At 42.2% G+C, this 19,056-nt stretch overlaps 1 protein-coding gene across 15 annotated transcripts in view; it reads right to left on the bottom strand.

Moving 5' to 3' along the window:
• The window catches only part of NAV2 (neuron navigator 2), a 381,846-nt gene that overhangs the window by 93,360 nt on the left and 269,430 nt on the right, over positions 1-19,056 (bottom strand). For 14 of the 15 annotated variants that reach the window (XM_085579845.1, XM_085579846.1, XM_085579848.1 and 11 more), the window contains 4 exons: positions 12,598-13,702; positions 9,505-9,617; positions 6,092-6,200; positions 3,172-3,567 (listed from right to left, as the gene is read on the bottom strand). In XM_085579845.1, the coding sequence (XP_085435971.1) occupies positions 3,172-3,567; positions 6,092-6,200; positions 9,505-9,617; positions 12,598-13,702 (1,723 nt within the window). Of the gene's footprint in view, positions 1-3,171; positions 3,568-6,091; positions 6,201-9,504; positions 9,618-12,597; positions 13,703-14,457; positions 19,044-19,056 lie in introns of those variants that run through there. The other variant, XM_085579857.1, reaches the window with a different exon arrangement.

Here is a 19,056-nt window from a genome sequence, read left to right as displayed (position 1 = left end):
AGCTAGAGGGAGACTGAAGTGGACAAAAACCTTCTGAATAAATGCAAAAAATCCATGAGAATTAACATCCCCACCTGGGACCACATTTGGGGTAGAGAGGGGAGGTAATTCTGGGCTCTGAGGTGCCACCTTCCAATGAGGTTCTGAGCCTCCAGCTCAGCCAACCACCAAAAGGAGTGGGTTGGGGGCTCACTCCCCAGCTCACACTAATCCTGCTCCTGTTGTTTCATCACTGGGTTATGTTTTAGATCCTGCAAAAAGGCAACTTCTTACCTTTGATCCACCCCCTGGAGACTTGCTTAGTTTAAGAGCTGTTCTCTGTCCCTTTGGCAAAGATTCTCTTCCTTAACCCTAAAAAAGCAATCCCAGTGTCTGCCAGAGCTCTGCTTGAGCAGACTCATTAAGGGAGGCCAAACGAAGCTTCACATGACCCAGTACATTTCAGAGAAAGCACCAGGATCACAGGGCTAAACTAGTTTTTCTTGGCTATTGGATTTGTTTTGGCTGTAACAAATATTTTGGCTTCCTTCCCTTTCAGTTTGCCAACGAAAACACAGATCCAAGGTTTTCAGACTCTGGGATTGTAGCAATTCTGAAAAATGACAAAGTGAAACACATACCAGCTAATAAAGAGCTATTCATGCTCTAAATACCCTCTTGTGCTGCTCTGCACAGAGTGTAGCACAGCTTCTGGAAATGTTGAGCTTGTTTGCCCTACCATTGATCTTGGTGATTTGCTCTGCAGCAAGACGCACGGATGCTTTCTTTACAAGCAACCTTTCTGATTTCTAAGCAATTTATTATTCCTCTCCCACAAAAACACAATGCCATCCTATTTTTTCTTACTATTTGAATTAAACAGACATTGGGCAACGTAACTTATATAGAAAAGGCTACAGAACATCTGTTCACACTGGAGATGGCAACCCTAGTGTCATTAGGGGTCACCAAAGGTAACGACCTTATTTTTTTATCCTTCTCTGGAATACTGCTATTGCAATTTAATACTGCAATATTCCCTTCTCAAGGAATCCATTCACATGATTACCCTCCATAGACTGCAACCCCAGGCTTGTGGACTGCTTGTAGAAACGCTCCCTCCAAATGCCCACAAGTGCAGCAAGTAGAGGAACCCCAAACTGCCCATCTCCAAACTCTGTCCACAACCTGGAAATGGAGCTGCATCTTTCCAACAATGGATTTACCTACAATACCAGTTCTGTCCTTGGAAATTAATGAATGACTCCAGCAGTGCTAGATGAATTGACAAATCAACTCACACTATTTAAAAAAACAGACTTCTGTAGCTAAAGGCAAAAGATGTGGAAAAGAAAAACTTATCTGTGCACACTTCTAGTCCTAAGAATTGTAAATTGAGATCTCATTTATCAGTATGTGGCTACTACACGAGTAAAAAGTTAAAAGTATCTCACTCCTTTAAAAAAATAGTGGGGGAAATAAGAGTCAGATACTCAGTTAAAGATGTCCCAGCACTCAGGGCCAGGAGTGAGGTAGGGTGCAGTATGTGACTCTTCTGCTATGTTAACCATTCTGAATATATAACTCACTGCTTTGGTGACAGAGGTACCAACTGGCAAAACCATTTTCTCACCCAGAATCTAAACACCACTATTGTATTTTCAGACTTTGGAGACTCCCAGTTTTTACCCTGCAGGATGACCAGACACAGAAAAGGAAATGATACACAGAGATAAGCAAAGGCACAGATTTCTCCGGCCAAATCGTTCATGAATTTGTCAGCTTTTCTATTCTTTCCTTTTTCTCAACCTGGAATCTGAATTTTGTACACTAAGTAAAGGTCTGCAAAGACTGGGGCTCCTCTCTGAGCAGCAGGAGGCTGAGCTGACACAGTTCTGCCAGGGGTAATTCTCAAATACCACTCAAGGTATTTTATGGAAACCACGGTGCTACTCAGAATTTACTTTCCTCACTTCCAGACCAAAACTACAGCCACAAATTTAAATAGAATTCACAGTCCAGAGGAAAAGCAGTAAATGTTTCTACAATAAACATTACAAAATCCAGGTGTAAATTGATTTATATGAAGAAAACACAAGGTGCTTTAGTGATTTGATGCATTAGTAATTCAGGAACAGCTACTGGTGTTTTATCTGAAACAGAATTTCACATTGATTTATGCACCATCTACTTTACTATATGTTTCCCTAATGAAGCATATAAAGAAGGTGTCTGACTTCTCAAAAAGTGTGAAAATATTGAAATATTCATAACAGACAGATTTAATGGAGGCTTCCAGATGGTGCAACTGAACCAGTTAAGTTAATGACAAAGCAGCAGCTGGATTCCAGTAAGAGACATAATGTCTTTCAAAAAAGCCAACACCACTAGAAATGTCACTAATAAAAAAAAAAAATACATAAAAGCAAAGGATGCAAGATGGTCAGACAGGACTGCCACAAAAAAAATCCAAACCAAACTAACAAACAAACAAACAAACAAAAAAACCCCAACCCCATAGAAACAAAAAAACAAACCAAAAAACCCCCCACCAAACCAAAACAAACCAAACACAAAAAAAACCCAAAACAAACAAGGCACCATACTATTTAAATCTGAAAGATCATTTTTAACATCAATCCAATGCTAATGTACTTGAGCTAAGCAAAATTACTTTTATAGTAGAAACTGGAAGTGGACTAATTGAAAACTGACTTTGGAGCAAAAAACAAATGTGATTTTCACTCAAGGCAGGGATAAAATACTGATGTAAAACCTTGTTAATAATTGTCTATTAGCTCATATTTCTGCACACCGACTTGTTCTTTAGACGTTTTCCAGCATGTAGTACTCTTTTACCTAAGAGAGATGCAAACTCATATCCTTCCAGCAAACTAGCCCGTCAAAACCGAGGCAGCAAGAGTTCAGCTAAGTACAAACCGTGCCTCACTCCCTCCATCTCGTGGGCACGAATGAATGTTGCAACCACTGCGACTCTTCACTCTGGAAAACATTTAATCACACGCCAGAACATCTTCACATCTAGGGATACTTTCTTGTTTAAATGCCACTGTAATAACGAGCTGTCTCTGCAAAGGCTGTTGAAGTGAGTAGAATACCTTTGGTGTCGGCTTTTATTTCTCAAATAAAACAAACACAGGGCTGCAAACGGACCGGAAGACGTCAACTCACCCGCTGGTGATGTCGTCGGCCCTGATGTTCTTGCCCAGCACATCGCCGTCGCTCATGTAGCCGGCGGCGTCCATGGCGATGCCCTCCAGGTCGATGTCGTCGCCGGCCTTGTCGGCGCCGTCCACGTGGCAGACGCTGCCGCCGCGCGTGGCCAGCTGCCGCCGCAGCGGCGCCGAGCAGAGGTAGCGCGCGGCGCCCGGCTCGGCGCTGACGAAGCGGCTGGCGTTGCCCCGCGGCGGGTAGCCGCTGCCCGTGGAGGGCGCGTCGCCCGCCTGCAGCCGCGGGCTGGACTGGCCCAGCCGCCAGGACAGCGGCGTCGGCCGCCCCGTCAGGCTGAGGATGCTGCGCCCGCTGATCTCCGTGGTGACGTTCGTGTCGAACGTGGTCTCCAGCGTGCTAGAAGGGAGAGATGCGGGTAAAATTCCTTAGGGGTTTAGCTTTTATGTGTTTCAAATCCTATACTAACCCCAAACTCCATATAGAGTGTTAGTTGACCGTCTTCGCATTTTGGTCAGACAAAACAATCCCTTTAGGCCTGAAATTCAAAGACACCTCACTGCCCCAGGCCCCAAAAAGTACAGACAAAAGTGAATTGAGCCGCAGCAAACTGGGTGTATACGACTTCATTACCTGAAGCTGTAATTGTAGAATTCACTGCCAATATGTAAATGGACCCAACTTACAACTGTCTGAAAAACTCATGGCCATCGTCAACCTTGCGTGTAGCCTCTGGAAGGCTTCTGACAGCCCAAGCCCAAGGTTTGAAGGCCTTTAATAAATACCCACTTTATTCCCTTCATCTTGTCTAGCCTTTGTTCCAGGTGGCCACCCCAAGGCATCAGACGCACCAGATCAAATATGACTCTTACATGGAACACTGTGTGAGATTTCAGGTGCTTCCAAGGCTCTGAATGCTCACCAAGTTACTGACTGTACGTGACAGCACTAACAACTGACTGCTGCAGCACTCAGGGAGATCCTTTCCTTTCAATCTCAGGTCCTTCCACCATATTTGCAAAGAGACTTCTTGCACCCAGGCCACCAAGTGCTCGACATACATGGGAGAAGATGTAAGCAGGACTTTTTAATGGATTATCTATGGTATCCAAGTGTAACTTTCTCATCTTCAAGCATGCATAACTCCATTACACTATGGTTTTGCCACTCTAGGGAAGGGAGTGGGATAATAAGGCGACTAAAGGAAAATCCGTTCAAGTTCTATTTTTCTGATATATTTCCTTTTATTGTCTGCATTCACGATAATTTTAACTCTGGAGATGTCTCCAGCACCAAATGAAAGCTATTTCTCTACCATGAAGAGAAATAAGTGCAAAAGGTAAGAAGAAAGATCAATTTTTTTTTCCTTCAGAATATATTTTGTATATTAACAAATCAATAATGAGCTATGAACTACTTTGAAGATGTTCACACCCAAACCAGAAAAAACAATAAATGACCCATATATTCATGAGTTATGTATATTTTTAAAAATATTGGTAATATTTATAAATGAAATCCTAAAACTGGGACTACACTAAGAGTTTTCAGGTGATGTGTACAGATTGCAAGACTACACCCTAAATACTCATAGCTGAAATGCAGTGAATTTATTTGAGGGTAATCCATAGCTGCAACTTCTCTTACCCACATGAGCTCCTCTTTTCCTTTCCTGCTCAACTTAGTGCCACTTTTTTTTATTGTGGATATTAGTAAAAATAAACAGCATGATACCATTCCTTATGTTACATATAAGCAAAAACCTCTATTTTCTCTGGTTATAGTAATTAAACCATAGAGAGCTGCCACATTAATTGAAATTTGCAGAGAAAAACAGCTTTGGGAACTCATCTTTGCAAGCTCTGCTTCAATTTTAGATACAAAGCCAAAACACAAAGTGTTCCCCCAATAAACTCATGTAGGGCTGGGGTACATAAGGCACCAAGCATTAGGTAGCACCCCAACTTCATTAGGGGCCAAACAGCTTATTCTCCAAATCTTCCTGTTTAACACTGAAAAGATCTAACTCTCATGATGTTTAAACGTAATAGCAATCTTCGTTTATTTACAGTATATTTTAAATATTGCTGAAGATTTCCATAGGCTGCTTTACAAAGAGAAAGCAGTTACATTCAGTGGATGACTAACAATACTAGAAGAACTTGTATGTCCAAAGTTTGGTCAGGAATTTAAGTTATGCACTTGATAATGTGGGTCAAGCACAGTTCACCTCTTATTTAAACAAAATATTACACATACAGGGAGAGAGGTGTAATGCACTGAAGTTACTCAACAGTAAGATGAAACATTTTAAACTGTAACTTATATTCAAACATCACCTCACACATTTAACAAGAAGTGATTTTTCTTGACCTTTGAGTCAATACACACCCCATCCCATCAATTCCTCTTCACACATCTCAATAACCAGCAGACATTATTCAAATTCTGTGTATTAAAGATAAAAATTACAAGATCAGTATCTTCCACTGTCAGTATTAATTATTTTTCTAAAGGATACAGCCCAGCCAGGTGTAAGAGATGCAAAGTAAGAGCAGAATTCACAGAATGACTAGGTTGGAAGAGATCTTCAAGATCATTGAGTCCAACCCATGCCCCAACACTCAACTAAACCATGTCTCCTAGTGCCACATCCAGTCTCTTTTTAAACATATCCAGGAATGGTGACTCCACCACCTCCCTGGGCAGACAATTCCAGTACTTTATCACCCTTTCTGTAAAAAGCTTTTTCCTAATATCCAACCTGTATTTCCCCTGATGCAGCTTAAGACTGTGTCCTCTCATTCTGTCAGTCGCTGCTTGGAGAAAGAGCCTGACCCCCACCTGACTACAACCATCTTTCAGGGAGTTGTAGAGAGTGGTTTGCATTTTGTTAGGAACCCTTTGCCAGAGCTGCCTTTACCTGTGGGTGACCTGGGTTCCCCGCAGACTGGACATGGTTTCCTCCAGGTTCTGCCGAAGGTCAGCGATGTTCTTCACAGTTCGCAGCCGCCGCGTCTCCGGATCCTCTCCTGCAGGGGAAGGAAGCCATGAGTAAGGAGCAGGCAAGGAACAGCACAGAACTGAGCTGCTGCCTATGCCTGACACAAATGCACTTTTTTCTGACTTTCTAAGCTGGTTAGGATTGAGATTCCATTCCCCTGGGCAGGCACCTGCTGTCATCACATCCTGACCAAAATGAGCCCTGCAGGGTTACCCTCATTGCACAGGCTGCCTTTGAGATGTTGCTGACCCAGTTTAAATTCTGGTTAACTTTCAACCTCATTAGAATATACACTCCATCAATACCACCCTTTCCATCTCATATATTGGCACAATTAACATTGACCTGACACAGGCAATTTCTCCAATCCTGTGTTTTCACTAGATCTTCTTTGTCCTACAATAATACCTTTCCATAAACTAAACTGTGCTGACTGGGTGGCTGCTCCATGCTGAGTGATGTTTCAGGTAAAATAACAAAAGGTTTTGGTTGTCAACATAACACAGTTACTGTTCCTAAAATGTGCTGCATGACACAAAGTTGGGGGATTACTTAGTTTTCATGGCATTTAGAAATGTTATTGAAATACTTTGTTCCAAAACACATTCATGTCCCGCTCCTTAAAAGTAGAGTTTATGTACACAAAAAATAAAGTCTTCCTACTCTTTCAGCATAATTTCATTTTATCAAATTAATAATTTAATTAGTGCTTCAGCATAATTTATTCACGTGCTCTGTGCTGTCAATTCAGAAATGTTTTGGTTGCTACCTCAGCTGAGCTTTATAGAGTTAAATCCTCTAAGAGGCTAAAGAGAAGTGAATTTCCAGTAATGCTGGCCTATTCTTTGTAAACTGAAAGCTGGAACAGTAAACCTCCAAAAAACTGTCACAAAGCTTTTGTAGGGCACAGAAGGAAATTATTTTATTCTAAAGGGTTTACAACACATGACTAAAGAAAATACTACAGTAAATGTAAAACTTTTCATATTTTGTATCAGCCTTGTCTGTACAAGTGTACATTTTTGAGCTGCCAGGGTGCTGGGCACCCACACAATTGCTAGTTTAGATGGATATCTATATATTACAGACATCAGAGGTGTGAAGAACCAGATAAAAAAAAGATGTTGTTGGGACTTTGTACATTCTCTGCTTTAAATTTCAGGTTTCTAAAAGATGCCAGGTTGGTAGCACAGAAAAACCCACTCACACAGTGTTTCCTAGAAAGCAGCAGTGCTACAAACTACTGACCAAAGTGCTTAGTGCCCATGTGAGCATTTTTCTTTTAATCAGTCTCTAGTCTCTGGGAAATCATCTCCCTGAGTTACAATTCACTTAAGCCAGAGGGTCAAACAATTATGGTCTGGCTGGACTGAAAACATCCACCCAACATGACTGATTACTTTAGCCACTGAGTCTCTGGGACAGAAAACATTTTCTATACTCATGGATCAACAAATTTTTGTAGTAAAAAATATAAAATATTTATAGGCCTTTAGCTTAACAAAGGTCACAGTGCTCTTTTACAGATCATTTCTCTCACAGATGTGAAAGCAAATGGTAGGTAACTTCTTAGGAAAAACACACAGGAGACAAACTAAAGCAATTTCTACTGAGATCACTCTTATGCCTAAATTATTACCAAATTTTCACTTAAATGACATTCTACTGCTTAAATCAAAAGTATAAAGACAGATATTGAATAGTTGGCTCCTAGAGCTTAATTCTGAAATCACTTAGCTCCTTATGAGCAGGCAGCATCCTTAAACAATTCTGCTTCCATTTTTCCCCACCAATGCTCTCTTTTGTTTTATATGTGCTTTTAAATTAACAGCATCAATAGCTGCTATGCAGGGAGAGAAGATATCTGTGCCTTATTTCTTCATTCATTTGGGCTGAGGGAGTATTTTGTTTAGTTTGCTCTGTTTCCCCCAAGGCCCCTCCATGGATGCTGCTGTCTGGTCTGGTTGTGCACAGCTGGTGTTTGCATCTCCCTTGTTTGAGTTTGTCAGCTGTCTTCCGCCTCTGGATCCCAAAACTTACATATTCTAGTTGAGTAATAGTTTGTACTTACATAACATCTGTCATTAAAGACTGAAGACCTTTTGTGGTCTAGAAGTGCTTCTCAGTTTGCAGGCTGAAATACATCCAGCCCAGCCAATATGATGATTAAGAGGTAATGCTGAAAAAGTTGAAGCAGCTGGACACTGTGTTTCTTACTTGCAACTCTAATATTTAAATATGAACCCAAAAATGTTCTCAAGGGTTTTATCCCCTGTGCCTTTTATCTGCCTTTTAAGTACTTGATGCACCTATGTATAAATTGTACACACAGATGTGTTCACTTAAGGCATTCCTGCAGCCCTTTTCCTTTTCCTCACCAGTGACTCTGCTTCTCACTTTTCCCATCAGCACACATTGATAGAATATGCAATGCAGTATGAAATTAATCTCATTGTCAAACTTTTAGCCACATCACTTTTCCAAGGAGGGCATCTGGTTTCAAACCCCACACTGAACTGGGGGACACCAAGACTAAGCAGATGGAAAAAACCTGAGAGGTTCTACAGATGAGATATCCTGCAATAGGACACAGTAAGCAAAGGCACAGATATTGCTGAAATGGGGACAGGAGGAGATCAGATTGTGACTTTAAAAACACATTTTAGATCACATTAGTAGAATCTATTCTAACAGAATATGGTTGCAGAAAATAGTTTTGGTTATATTTGTAAGTTTGATTTTTTTTTTCTAACTAGCATATACTTCTTACATTAGCAAGAATTCTAGATAAATACAGATAAATATACCAGGTACTTTCTAATTTAGACTGCTCATATTCCAGCCACAACCACTTTCAGCTTCTGTATGCTGGACACAATAGAGTGTAGTTGGATTTTGGTGCTCTACTGCTGCAAAGGCTGTTTCTCAAATTGATCAGATTCATGGGAGTGATATTAAGATTCCACCAAACCAAAACATCAAGGAAATGAACACAATCTGTTCTGTAAGCTCTGAAATGAAGTTTTTAAAACTAAACAATGCATATGATATGCTTGAGAATGCTTAGGATCCTTATAGTAGTTTAATCCTAAAAGATGCTGTACATCTCATTAAGCAGGCAGAATTCCTGGTGATTTCAAGAAATTTGGGGAGCACACTTGTGCTGAACTTAAGCATCTAGAGTTCAAATTATTGACACCCGGTTCATTGCTGAAGAGCTGAAAGAAATACAGTTATTAAGAACGAAAGCAGTAGGAATAAAATCAACTTGCTCTAGCCCATTCTTATTTAGGCAGAGCACAGCCTGTAATGGGTCATGCTGCAAGACTTACCTGAGAGGTCCTCGAGGGCAGGCTGGGCAGTTTTGACATAAAGAGCAGAATCCATGCTGACCCCTCCTGTGCTGGCCTCAGCTGTTACATTCCCTTCATTGTCTGTCTGAGATCTGGAAAGCAAAACAAAACGGGGATGTGCAGCCACTCTCCATCCAAAGTATCTCAAGTATAACAACGAGACGAGTGCACCTGCCATCAGCCACTCTGTCTCACTCTCCAGAACACACCAGCAGACTGATTTTACATAATTCATTAGTCCCATGTTGAATTATGTCCCAGAAATGGAAACAAGCACTCAGCTGTAAAAAATAAAAAATTCATAGTTGAAGATAGGCTTCACAGCTCATCAGATGGGGTCTCAAAACACTTGGATTTCCAGATGTATCTTAATTATCAAAAACATCAGTTGTTGTGGCTAATCTGATCTTCTCCAATACAGTCTGTATTGCATGAAGACAAAGCAGGGAGCATTTTAAGAGAAGTGACTGGGCAAAACCAACTTCAAACTCCCATTTATTGTCTGATATTATGGCTACCAGGTAATGAAAAGTGATGTAAGGATCTACAGTCAGATTTGAGTAAGATATTGTGACTCATTTCACTTTACTAATTGTGCTGTGTTTTGCTCATAGAGCCATGCCACCAGGCAGCTGGAAGTTCTCTTGCCCCAAGCATAAGAGCTGTTGTGAAAAAGTAAAGACACTGTGGGGAATTACTATTGCAATGCTCTTAATTTCACCTGACTCCTGTAGCAGGACGCTGTGCCTGGAGTGGGGGTAGAACAACTGGAACAATGCCCTATTTTCAGAGCTGTCTGTGGCAGGAGGAGAAGGGACCTCTTGCTGCTTTTGGTGTTGAACAAGGCTGAAACCAGCCTGACTCACAAGCCCCAGAGTTCAACCTCTGATAGGGGAGGTGAAGGTGTGGCAGAGCTGGTAAAGTACCTGATAAAGGAACCAACAATGACACCACTGATAACTGGGGATGCTGGGCTGGCACAGCTGGCCAGGACACACATGACTGATGGTCACTTTATACTGTAAAAGCCCAATCCCAGTCTTTAATGACAAGGTCTTCGAACACACCTCTGTGTGTGCAGAGTTCTTGAGTGGGGACATCCTGCAGGGTGAGCAAAGGAGATGTGGCCACAGTCATTGGTATGGGTGAATAACATCAATCTCTACTGAATAACTGATTTTAATATAACTTCAACACAATTCCTTTGCTATTGTTTCAAAAATAGTGCATTATGGATCCAGCTGCATCAAGAACTCCTCTCTGAAAAAAAGTTTAGAAAGCAAGGGAGTCCCTTCTGCTCCTCCTGACTCAATGGGAGAGCTTCTCTAATAAACTTTGTCTGAAGCTCTCTTTCTGCCAGTGACAGCCCTATACAAAATGCAGGACAATTTCTTATGTCTTTTGCTTTTAAAACCACATCAAACCCAAACAAAAAGTCTACAAGCAGCTGAAAAGTACAGATTAAAGTAATCTAACTGATGTCAGAAAACACCTGAGCCTTCTACTGCAATGTATTAACAAGTGCATTTTGCAGACTGAAATAATTTCTGGATAGTCAATATAATAATGTGTTATGTTTGCCTTGCAAACCAAAATGATCTGATTTTTCTCTTTCCTTTTAAAAATAACCTGACTACAGAGTTTGTCCTTTTTTCCTCCAGTGCTGAAAAGTAAGCACTGTTTTTCAATTTTCCAGCTGCCAACAGGTAGTTTCATTCCTGGTTTTTGTAAAAGGTCATATAAATACTGTGTGGAGTTTATCAGTATGTTTAGCTTACAGAAGATGTATGGACTGCATCTGCCTTTACATGTTTGATGAAGATATCTGAGCTCAGACTAAAGATGAATACTAGCAATGAGGGGACACTGTGGTGATAAACTTAACAACCCATCTCCAAAAATTCCTGCTTCCCAAGTCCCCTGGCATTTAATTTCATACACACAAGAAGAATTCTCAAAGAAGACAGAAGACTCAAGGGTTGCTCTTGCCATTCTGCATTTCTGCACAGGCCTTTGGCATCCCTCTCCTTCAGGTTCATACCACTGACATTCACTCTTACTCAAAAAATGTGACTGACCATTCTTTATGCTACATGGGCCAAGAGATCCAAGGCAAAAATGTGCACAAAAGAGTTGAAAAAACCATGGGACAGGGCAACAAAAATGACCAAAGATCATGAACAGAATCTCTACAAGTGAAAACAAAAGAGGCTAGGACATCTTAGCCTAGTACAGACATATCTTAAGGAAGGGAAGGAGGTGAGAAAGGTCTTTCAGATCATAAGCAGAAAGAAGATAGAGACAGAGCAAACACTTGCATCCTCTTCCTATGAAAGAGCTAAGCAGTGTCATAAAACCCCCATGAGATGGCTGTCCAAACCAAAAATCCCATCCTCTGACTGAGAAACTTCTTGTGACCTAGTCATGTTGTATTCTTAAGAATCCCTGCTACTGATTTCCCTCTTGTTACTTCCCTACTATCCCCAGGATACTTCCCTATGTATCCTCTACTGCCACTGTCACACAGAAGGTGCTTCAAACAGAAAATGGACTAGACAGAGCTGAGCTGTGACTTCCTTTGGCTGCTCTTTTCTTATCTCAGGGTTAACACATACAACAGCACAGACTTCTTGTCTGGCCTTACTTAAATGAAAGTATTTTTAATTTTTTTTTTTTTTGTTTAATTTCCAATTCCTGCTTATAGTGAGGCAGCTCCACCACTGGCACCCACAATGAAGACCCTGAGAGTGTTTTGGCGTTGTTACAACTTTCGAAGCTACGGTGCACAAAACAAACCTGACACATCTTGTACCCTTCAGAAGAGCAGCACCTGGTCAGGGAGGTGTTCAGATTGCCATCTTTCCTGCCAGTCGGGCTGCACACAACCATCATTCCCCCTCCTGTCCATCACAACTTCCCATACACCCTTCACCATGAGTTCTTCTGAAGAGGCAAGAGGCTTCTCCATAACCTAGCATGCTTCAAACGCCCTGGAAGTGTCTGGAATGACCCTCCCGGGTCATTCCAGACACTTCCAGGGCGTTTGAAGCATGCGTACCTCCTGGCACGTACCTGTACATGAAGGGCGCGACGGTGGCGGTGTTGGGGTGGCTGTGCTGCTGCTGGGGGTGCGGCAGCTGCACGCTGGCAGTGCCGCTGCCCGTGCTGTGCGCGGCCGCCGCGGGCCCGCTCACGGCCTGGCTGCTGCCGCTGCCGGGCAGGCCCCCGGCGCCCTTGCCCTCGGAAGCCAGGCTGGAGGAGGAGCTGGAATTTCGGCTGTCCAGCTGGGACTTCTGGTGCGAGAGCCCCGAGCTGCCTTTCCCGCCTCGGCTCCTCTCGCCTTCCTTCGCAGCAACAGGGGCGCTCGAGGATTTCCCTGCGGTGTTTTTCATTCCTGGTTTTGGTATTCCGCTGTGCGAAGGGGCAGAGGCCTCCTTCTTGGCACTGTTCAGCTTCCCTCCTTTGGGGATAAAGCTTGCGATCTTGGAGGACTTTTTTGGCATCTCTGTTGCTGTTGTTGCTGCTGTCTGTTCCTCTTTAGGTTCCGCCTTCAGCTCTAGCTTCTCGGTGATGGATGTTCTCTTTGTAATGTCTTTGCTTTTATCCTTTTCTTTCTCTTTTTGTTTCTCTTTCTCCTTCTCATTACCCTTTGGAGAACTTTTCTTATTAGTCAGGGCGCGGCTGAAAGTCCTTTGTGCGATTCCCTTGAGCGCAATTTTGGGGCTGCTGGACATCGATCCCGGGTTGTTCACATTCTGGTTGGCGGCATCGATTTCTTCGCTCTCCTCAAAGCTGAGAAGCACCTCCAGCTTTTCACAGCTGTTGTCCCGAGAGCCCGGACACTCCAGCGTTGTCCCCGACACCGCTGCTTTGGAACCCCCTTTGCTGTTGAAGAGTTTTAGTTTTTCCAGCATGGATTTTTGGCCGTTGGGAGCCGTTTTGGCGATTTCCGAGGGCGGCTTTGGAGGCTCCGCCGCCGGCTGCTTCACGGACAGCATGGAAGACGTCGCTGTGTGCTTGGCGCTGAGGGACTTGCTGCGCCAAGGTTTAATAGCAGAGCTGGGCTGAGGGATGGCTGAGGAGTTATTGCAAGGAACAGCACTGCCGCAGCTTTGAACTGAGGATGAGCCATTTTCATTCATTCCTGTGGGCTGGGAGGCCGTGCTGTCTGCAGGCTCTGGGAAAAAAAACACAGAAAACAGCCCAATAAAACAACAGAGTAGTACCTGGCATTGCAGTTACTATGAGATTCTTTCTGTAATGAAACATCAAGAATTTCACACTGGTAAGATTAAAAAGACACATCAGTATTTGCAATATCAGTGAAACTCAGAGAAAATAAAAGCCAGCTTTCTTTTCCTACCCAGCAGAGCAGCAATGAGCTCCTACTGTATAATTTACATTTACTTGCTGTTTCAAGAAAAAGAAGGAAGAAAAATAATCTCTTCCAATTCAAACCAAAATGTGTTCTGCAATGTGCTCTCCCTTATTAAGTCCACAATACTTTTTCATTAGCAAAAACACAGCACTATTTTGTAACTAAGGGTTCCCTCTGCTTTTGGCAAAATACTTGCTGTCCAAGTTCGATTCTTAGAAAAACCTCAAACATAAAAAAAATGCAGGAGTAAGGAAAAAAGTAAAACTAAAGTCCTTTCAGTTATTGGGGGTGGGGGTGGTAATGTCTTCACAATGCAAAGGTAGAAGAAAACTCCATGTACAAAAATAAAGCCAATTGTACCCTTTTGTAAAGAAGCTAAATTAATTACTACCACACATCCTAATACAGCTGTAAGAGAAACCTGTGGCAGTAACTATACAGCCCTCCCCCACAGAGAAAACAAATCTATTATTTAGTTAGTTCCTCCTAATGTTATTTGTTCTTATTAAGAAACTAGTTCCGAGCCTGAAGAGAGCTTGAAAAATCACACTCACCTACCAGTGGCCACTTCTCCTCTGAATCAGTTCGTCTTTGCAGATTTTCCCTTTTGGAGATGTTACTCTCTCAATTATCACAAATATGTTTTCTGTTAAACTGCTCATGTTTCCAATTAAATTTTGTCATCTCTGTCTGTTCGCCTGCCCAGCAGCCTGCTGGGGATTAACGGCTCTTACCTATATTTCCCTGCCCTCTAGCACGAAAGTAAACTGTGTACAGAGCTGCATTTTTTTAATTCAAAAATCAACAGCAGTGGAGAGCGTGCGTTCTCGGCAGCAGGAGCAGCCCTGTGAATCCAGCCCTGTAAATCACGAGCTGCTGCAGCCACACAGGGACTGTTTTACTTCACTTTCAGTTGCTCAGTGAAGATACAGCTCTGTTAATCTCCCTTCTCTGATCCAAACCAGATCTACTGAATATTTAAGCCACATACATCTTCCTGATTTAGCACAGAATCAAGTTTCTAAGAGTATTTAGAGACTGCTTAATAATAAACTCAGCCATTTCATATGGTTATGGACAAAGTGGAATAGCAAGAACTAATGATACTTATAAAACTATTACTGAAGTCAGAAGGTTTCCAGGACCCTTAACCAGTAACTATTATACTGGCTGGTTTTGCTAGTCCTTTTCCTATGGCCAAGTACCCACATGGAGCTGGAAGGAATCAGGAGCTGGATTACAGACACAGACAGGAATCATGCTGCTTTTAAACTCATGCCAGCCTGCTGACTTCCAGGGTATTGCTCCTGTTTAACACAGAGGGAAAATCAAGGCACCGAATACCCCAAACAGTGATACCATCTGGCCTCTTGCTGCTCTGCTCAAGCCTGCCCAGTGTGTTAAGGAGGACCAAAAAGATAATGGCACAGGAATCAGAGAATCATTAAGGTTGGAAAAGACAACCAAGATTGAGTCCAACCATTAACACCAGAAGACAAGCCCACCACTTAACCCCATCACCTACACCTTTCTTTAAGCTCGTCCAGGGATTCCACCACTGTGGGAGGAGTCCCAGTGGCCCCTAGTGTGAGCAGCAGTGACCTGACACAGTGCCCTGACACAGAGAGAGAGGAAGGAAGGTGACAACCTCTTCACAAGCTGCCAGCAAAGTTCCTCACTCTGCTTTCAGAAGCTGCACCACTGCTCCTTCCTTCGTGCCTCTTACCGTGCACTGCTGCTTTGTTTTTGTTTTCATTTCCTGAAGTCCTCCTGCTCATCACAGTCCACTTCCCATCCCCACACCACACCAGGCTCCTTCTGCATGCTCAGAACAAGCAAGCCTTTGTCTCAGCCCGCTTTCCACAGAAGATGTTCAGCAATGAAGTGAAAGCTTCACAACAATCCCAGTTGTGTATGTTATACAGTTAATCTGTATAGATTATTTTTTAAAACAATGATAGCCCATCACAATATTGATATATTGCTATGGGAACTGGAGATTGACAGTGCTTTCAACACTAAGTTCCTAAACCACGTATCTTCCAGCTTCATCATGCTAAACAAATCTCAGCACAAAGAACAGCCATGCCCAGAAATCATCATAGCTGTCTGGGATTCATGAACATGCCTTGGATGGATTTACAACCACATCCCGTGAGGGACCCAAGGTACTGATCAATATGGGCAGGGAAGCCTTCACTTGCTCAGAAAAAGAGGACTGGGGCAATAGAAGGGTGAGAAAAGAAAAATTACCAGTAAGGGTTGTATTCATAAAGTAGAAGAGCTGGTTGTACTCCCTGTTAGTACAACACATGCAGGCACAAAAACTCAGCTCATGGCCTGAGCACACAGACAACTGCTGAGCAGATTTCTTAGGAAAGAAACCTGCCTTCTCAAACAGCTTCACAACAGTTTGAGAACAATACAGGAAACGTGTGTATGGGATGAACAAAGCCAGCCTGCATTCCCCAGCACTCAGAGCCTACACAAAGTCACTCACCTGAGACAAGAGGGACCTGAGAGCCAGGTCCATAACCTGGCTGAGAAGTCTGCCCCTGTCTCAGACACTGAGTTGGCTGCTAGGTCCCTGCACAGCAGCAGAGGCCACCACATCAAAACAGGGCTCTAAGCAGCTCCACAGCTTTCTTCTGGAAGTGAATGGAAGGGACCTCAACTACATCCTAACAGCACAGAATAATGCTCCAGTTCACAGACCTCTGGGAAAAGATGCTTGGCTTGGATCAAGTGAAATGGTTTGTTTTCCAAATCCCAAAGCATTGCTCAACATTTATTTCCCAGCAAAATCCGTAACTTTTCAATTTCTCCTTTTTTTTTTTTTTTTTAATGTTTTCAGGAAATTTATTTATTTATTTATTTATGTTTGGTCACTGACTAAAATATGTTTTTCCCAGTTTATTTGTTTATAAACACAATGCTCTCTTTGTCCCAGTGCACCCACATACACCCTCCTGTCTGGAAGCGAATTTTGCTTCCGTTGCCAGTGGCGTAGGAGGAGCACAGTGCAGCTCCATTTACAGACATGTCAGAGAAACCAGCATTAAGACAATACTATGACTGTAACATCACAAAAAATAGAATATATTGCAACAGCAATATAATTTTCAGAGTGTCTACTTAACATTTTCCACAAAGTGAGTTCTGTGAATACTGGATGCTATGCACCTGAAATGAATAAAAAATATTCACAAAGTCTACAGTTAAGCAGCAACAGTTTGGGAAAGGAAAGAAGGTACTTTCTTACACAGCTGCGGTGGATTTTGATTTGTACTTGGGTCAAATACAGTGAAAGTGGAAATTGAACATCATCAAGTGATTTATTACATTGCACCATGCACAGTTACTGCAAGAAATTAAAGGTTCCCCCTAAAACACATTAAAAACTGCTCCAGCTTAAGAAAACTTCAGTTTTTTCAGACTCTCTGTTTCTTCCTTATGAACAAGTGCTGGCTCTTGTACTCCTCTGGCCAAGTTTGGTAAGCAAAAGGAGTTCTGCTGCCAGAATGCAGCTTCAAATGCTGGGCTTCCTAATGAAGCAGCAACATCAATTCGTGGAGAACACATCAGCATGCAAAGGGGAAAGTTTTATTCAGCATAGCATAGACCCTTCTTTCATGAAAAGGGGAGCAGGTTTCATGCATTCAGTTAATAAGCTTATTATTTCCCATGTGTTCCTTTGTGAGGGAGGTATTTTCTTTCTTCAGCAACCTGCATTAACTAAAACTGACTATAAAAGAAATGTTTTCAAACCCAAGCTACAGTCTACAATAAATAATGATCACTTTCCTCTTTTCAAAGTCAAATCTTGGCCTGAAATCTATTTTGTTCCTAGTGTTCCTGTTAAAAAAGATGTTGGTGGTCCAGTTCCAATGCCAATACACACTGTAGCATGGGTAAATCTGATTTCAGCTGCTCCTGCAAAGACTGAACCGCATCTGCAAACCCACCCATGTGTGAAGAAGAAAAAAAATAATCTGAAGGCTTATGATTTAATTCTTCCACAGAAGTCTTTGAGAGCTTATGTTATAATAAGGTCAGGAGAAAATATATACAATTTCCCATCATTTGTCATGTTCACTCTAAGTAAGTGGACTTTGATTTCCTAGAACTGAAAACTTTCAAAATCCATCATTATAATCATGAAAGGCAACACACAGACAAAGGATGTTCTCATAGTTACCCTCCTTAGGAGGGTCAAAAATATAACAGCATTTTTACCCATTTTTGAATGAACAAACTTTTATTTTTTTATTTCACAACTATGGGAAAAGTTCTTATGAAGAGAAATATATTTTAGTCCATCTTATAGATTAGATAACAGATGTGAAAGCAAATCCACAACCAGATTCTAATTTAGGAAATAAAAGCAGCTCTGCTCTATGACATTACAGTGTCAGAGCTGCAGAAACCACTGCAACAGTTTCATCATTGCCCACCTAGAAGAATAAATAGTGAATATCTTGACCCTCCACATCCACCCACCAGAAGACTCTCCTTTAAAGCACTATACATAAAGTCTTACAGAGAAGAACTTTTTAGCTGAGCTGTTCTCTTCTCCAATGATCATTTATCAAACCCTGTAAGTATGGAAATGTCTGCATTCCTGCTAGGAGCCAACTATAAAAATCCCAATCTTTCCATAACCCAAACCACAAGCAGGTAGAGCAGAACATTCCCAACAAGAGCAACCTGGCACTCAGTCCCTCCTCAAAATAAGCACAACTCTTGTGGCCCATAGAAATTTCCATTTCAATTGCCTTTGTACCTCTGGGAGAAGTGCAGCTGGGATGAAGACACTGGCTGAGATACCACCTGGGCGTGGGCATGGCCTCCACCAACAGGATGGCTGAAGCTTTCTGCTCTCTCTTCTATTCTGGACCACAAAAAACCCTACAGAATTTATTCTTTTAAAGCAGAGATTGCCAGATAGGGAAATTCTGTATAAGCTGAGAAAAGCCCAAATAGAGAACATTTTTGCTTTGCTGAGGATAAAACCTTAGAATCATAGCTGGAACCATGCTTGGAAGAGACCTGAAAGATCATCTCCCTGCCATGGGAACACCTTCCACTAGACCAGGTTGCTCAGGACCCCTTCTAACTGAGCAGAATTGTTTCCTTCAACTTCCACCCACTGG

Source organism: Lonchura striata, chromosome 5 (genome assembly GCF_050655825.1).
Source record: "Lonchura striata isolate lonStrDom1 chromosome 5, ASM5065582v1, whole genome shotgun sequence".
Lineage (NCBI taxonomy): Eukaryota > Metazoa > Chordata > Aves > Passeriformes > Estrildidae > Lonchura > Lonchura striata.
Note: the sequence above shows the minus strand (reverse complement) of the source record. Positions and strands in the feature narration are given on the sequence as shown.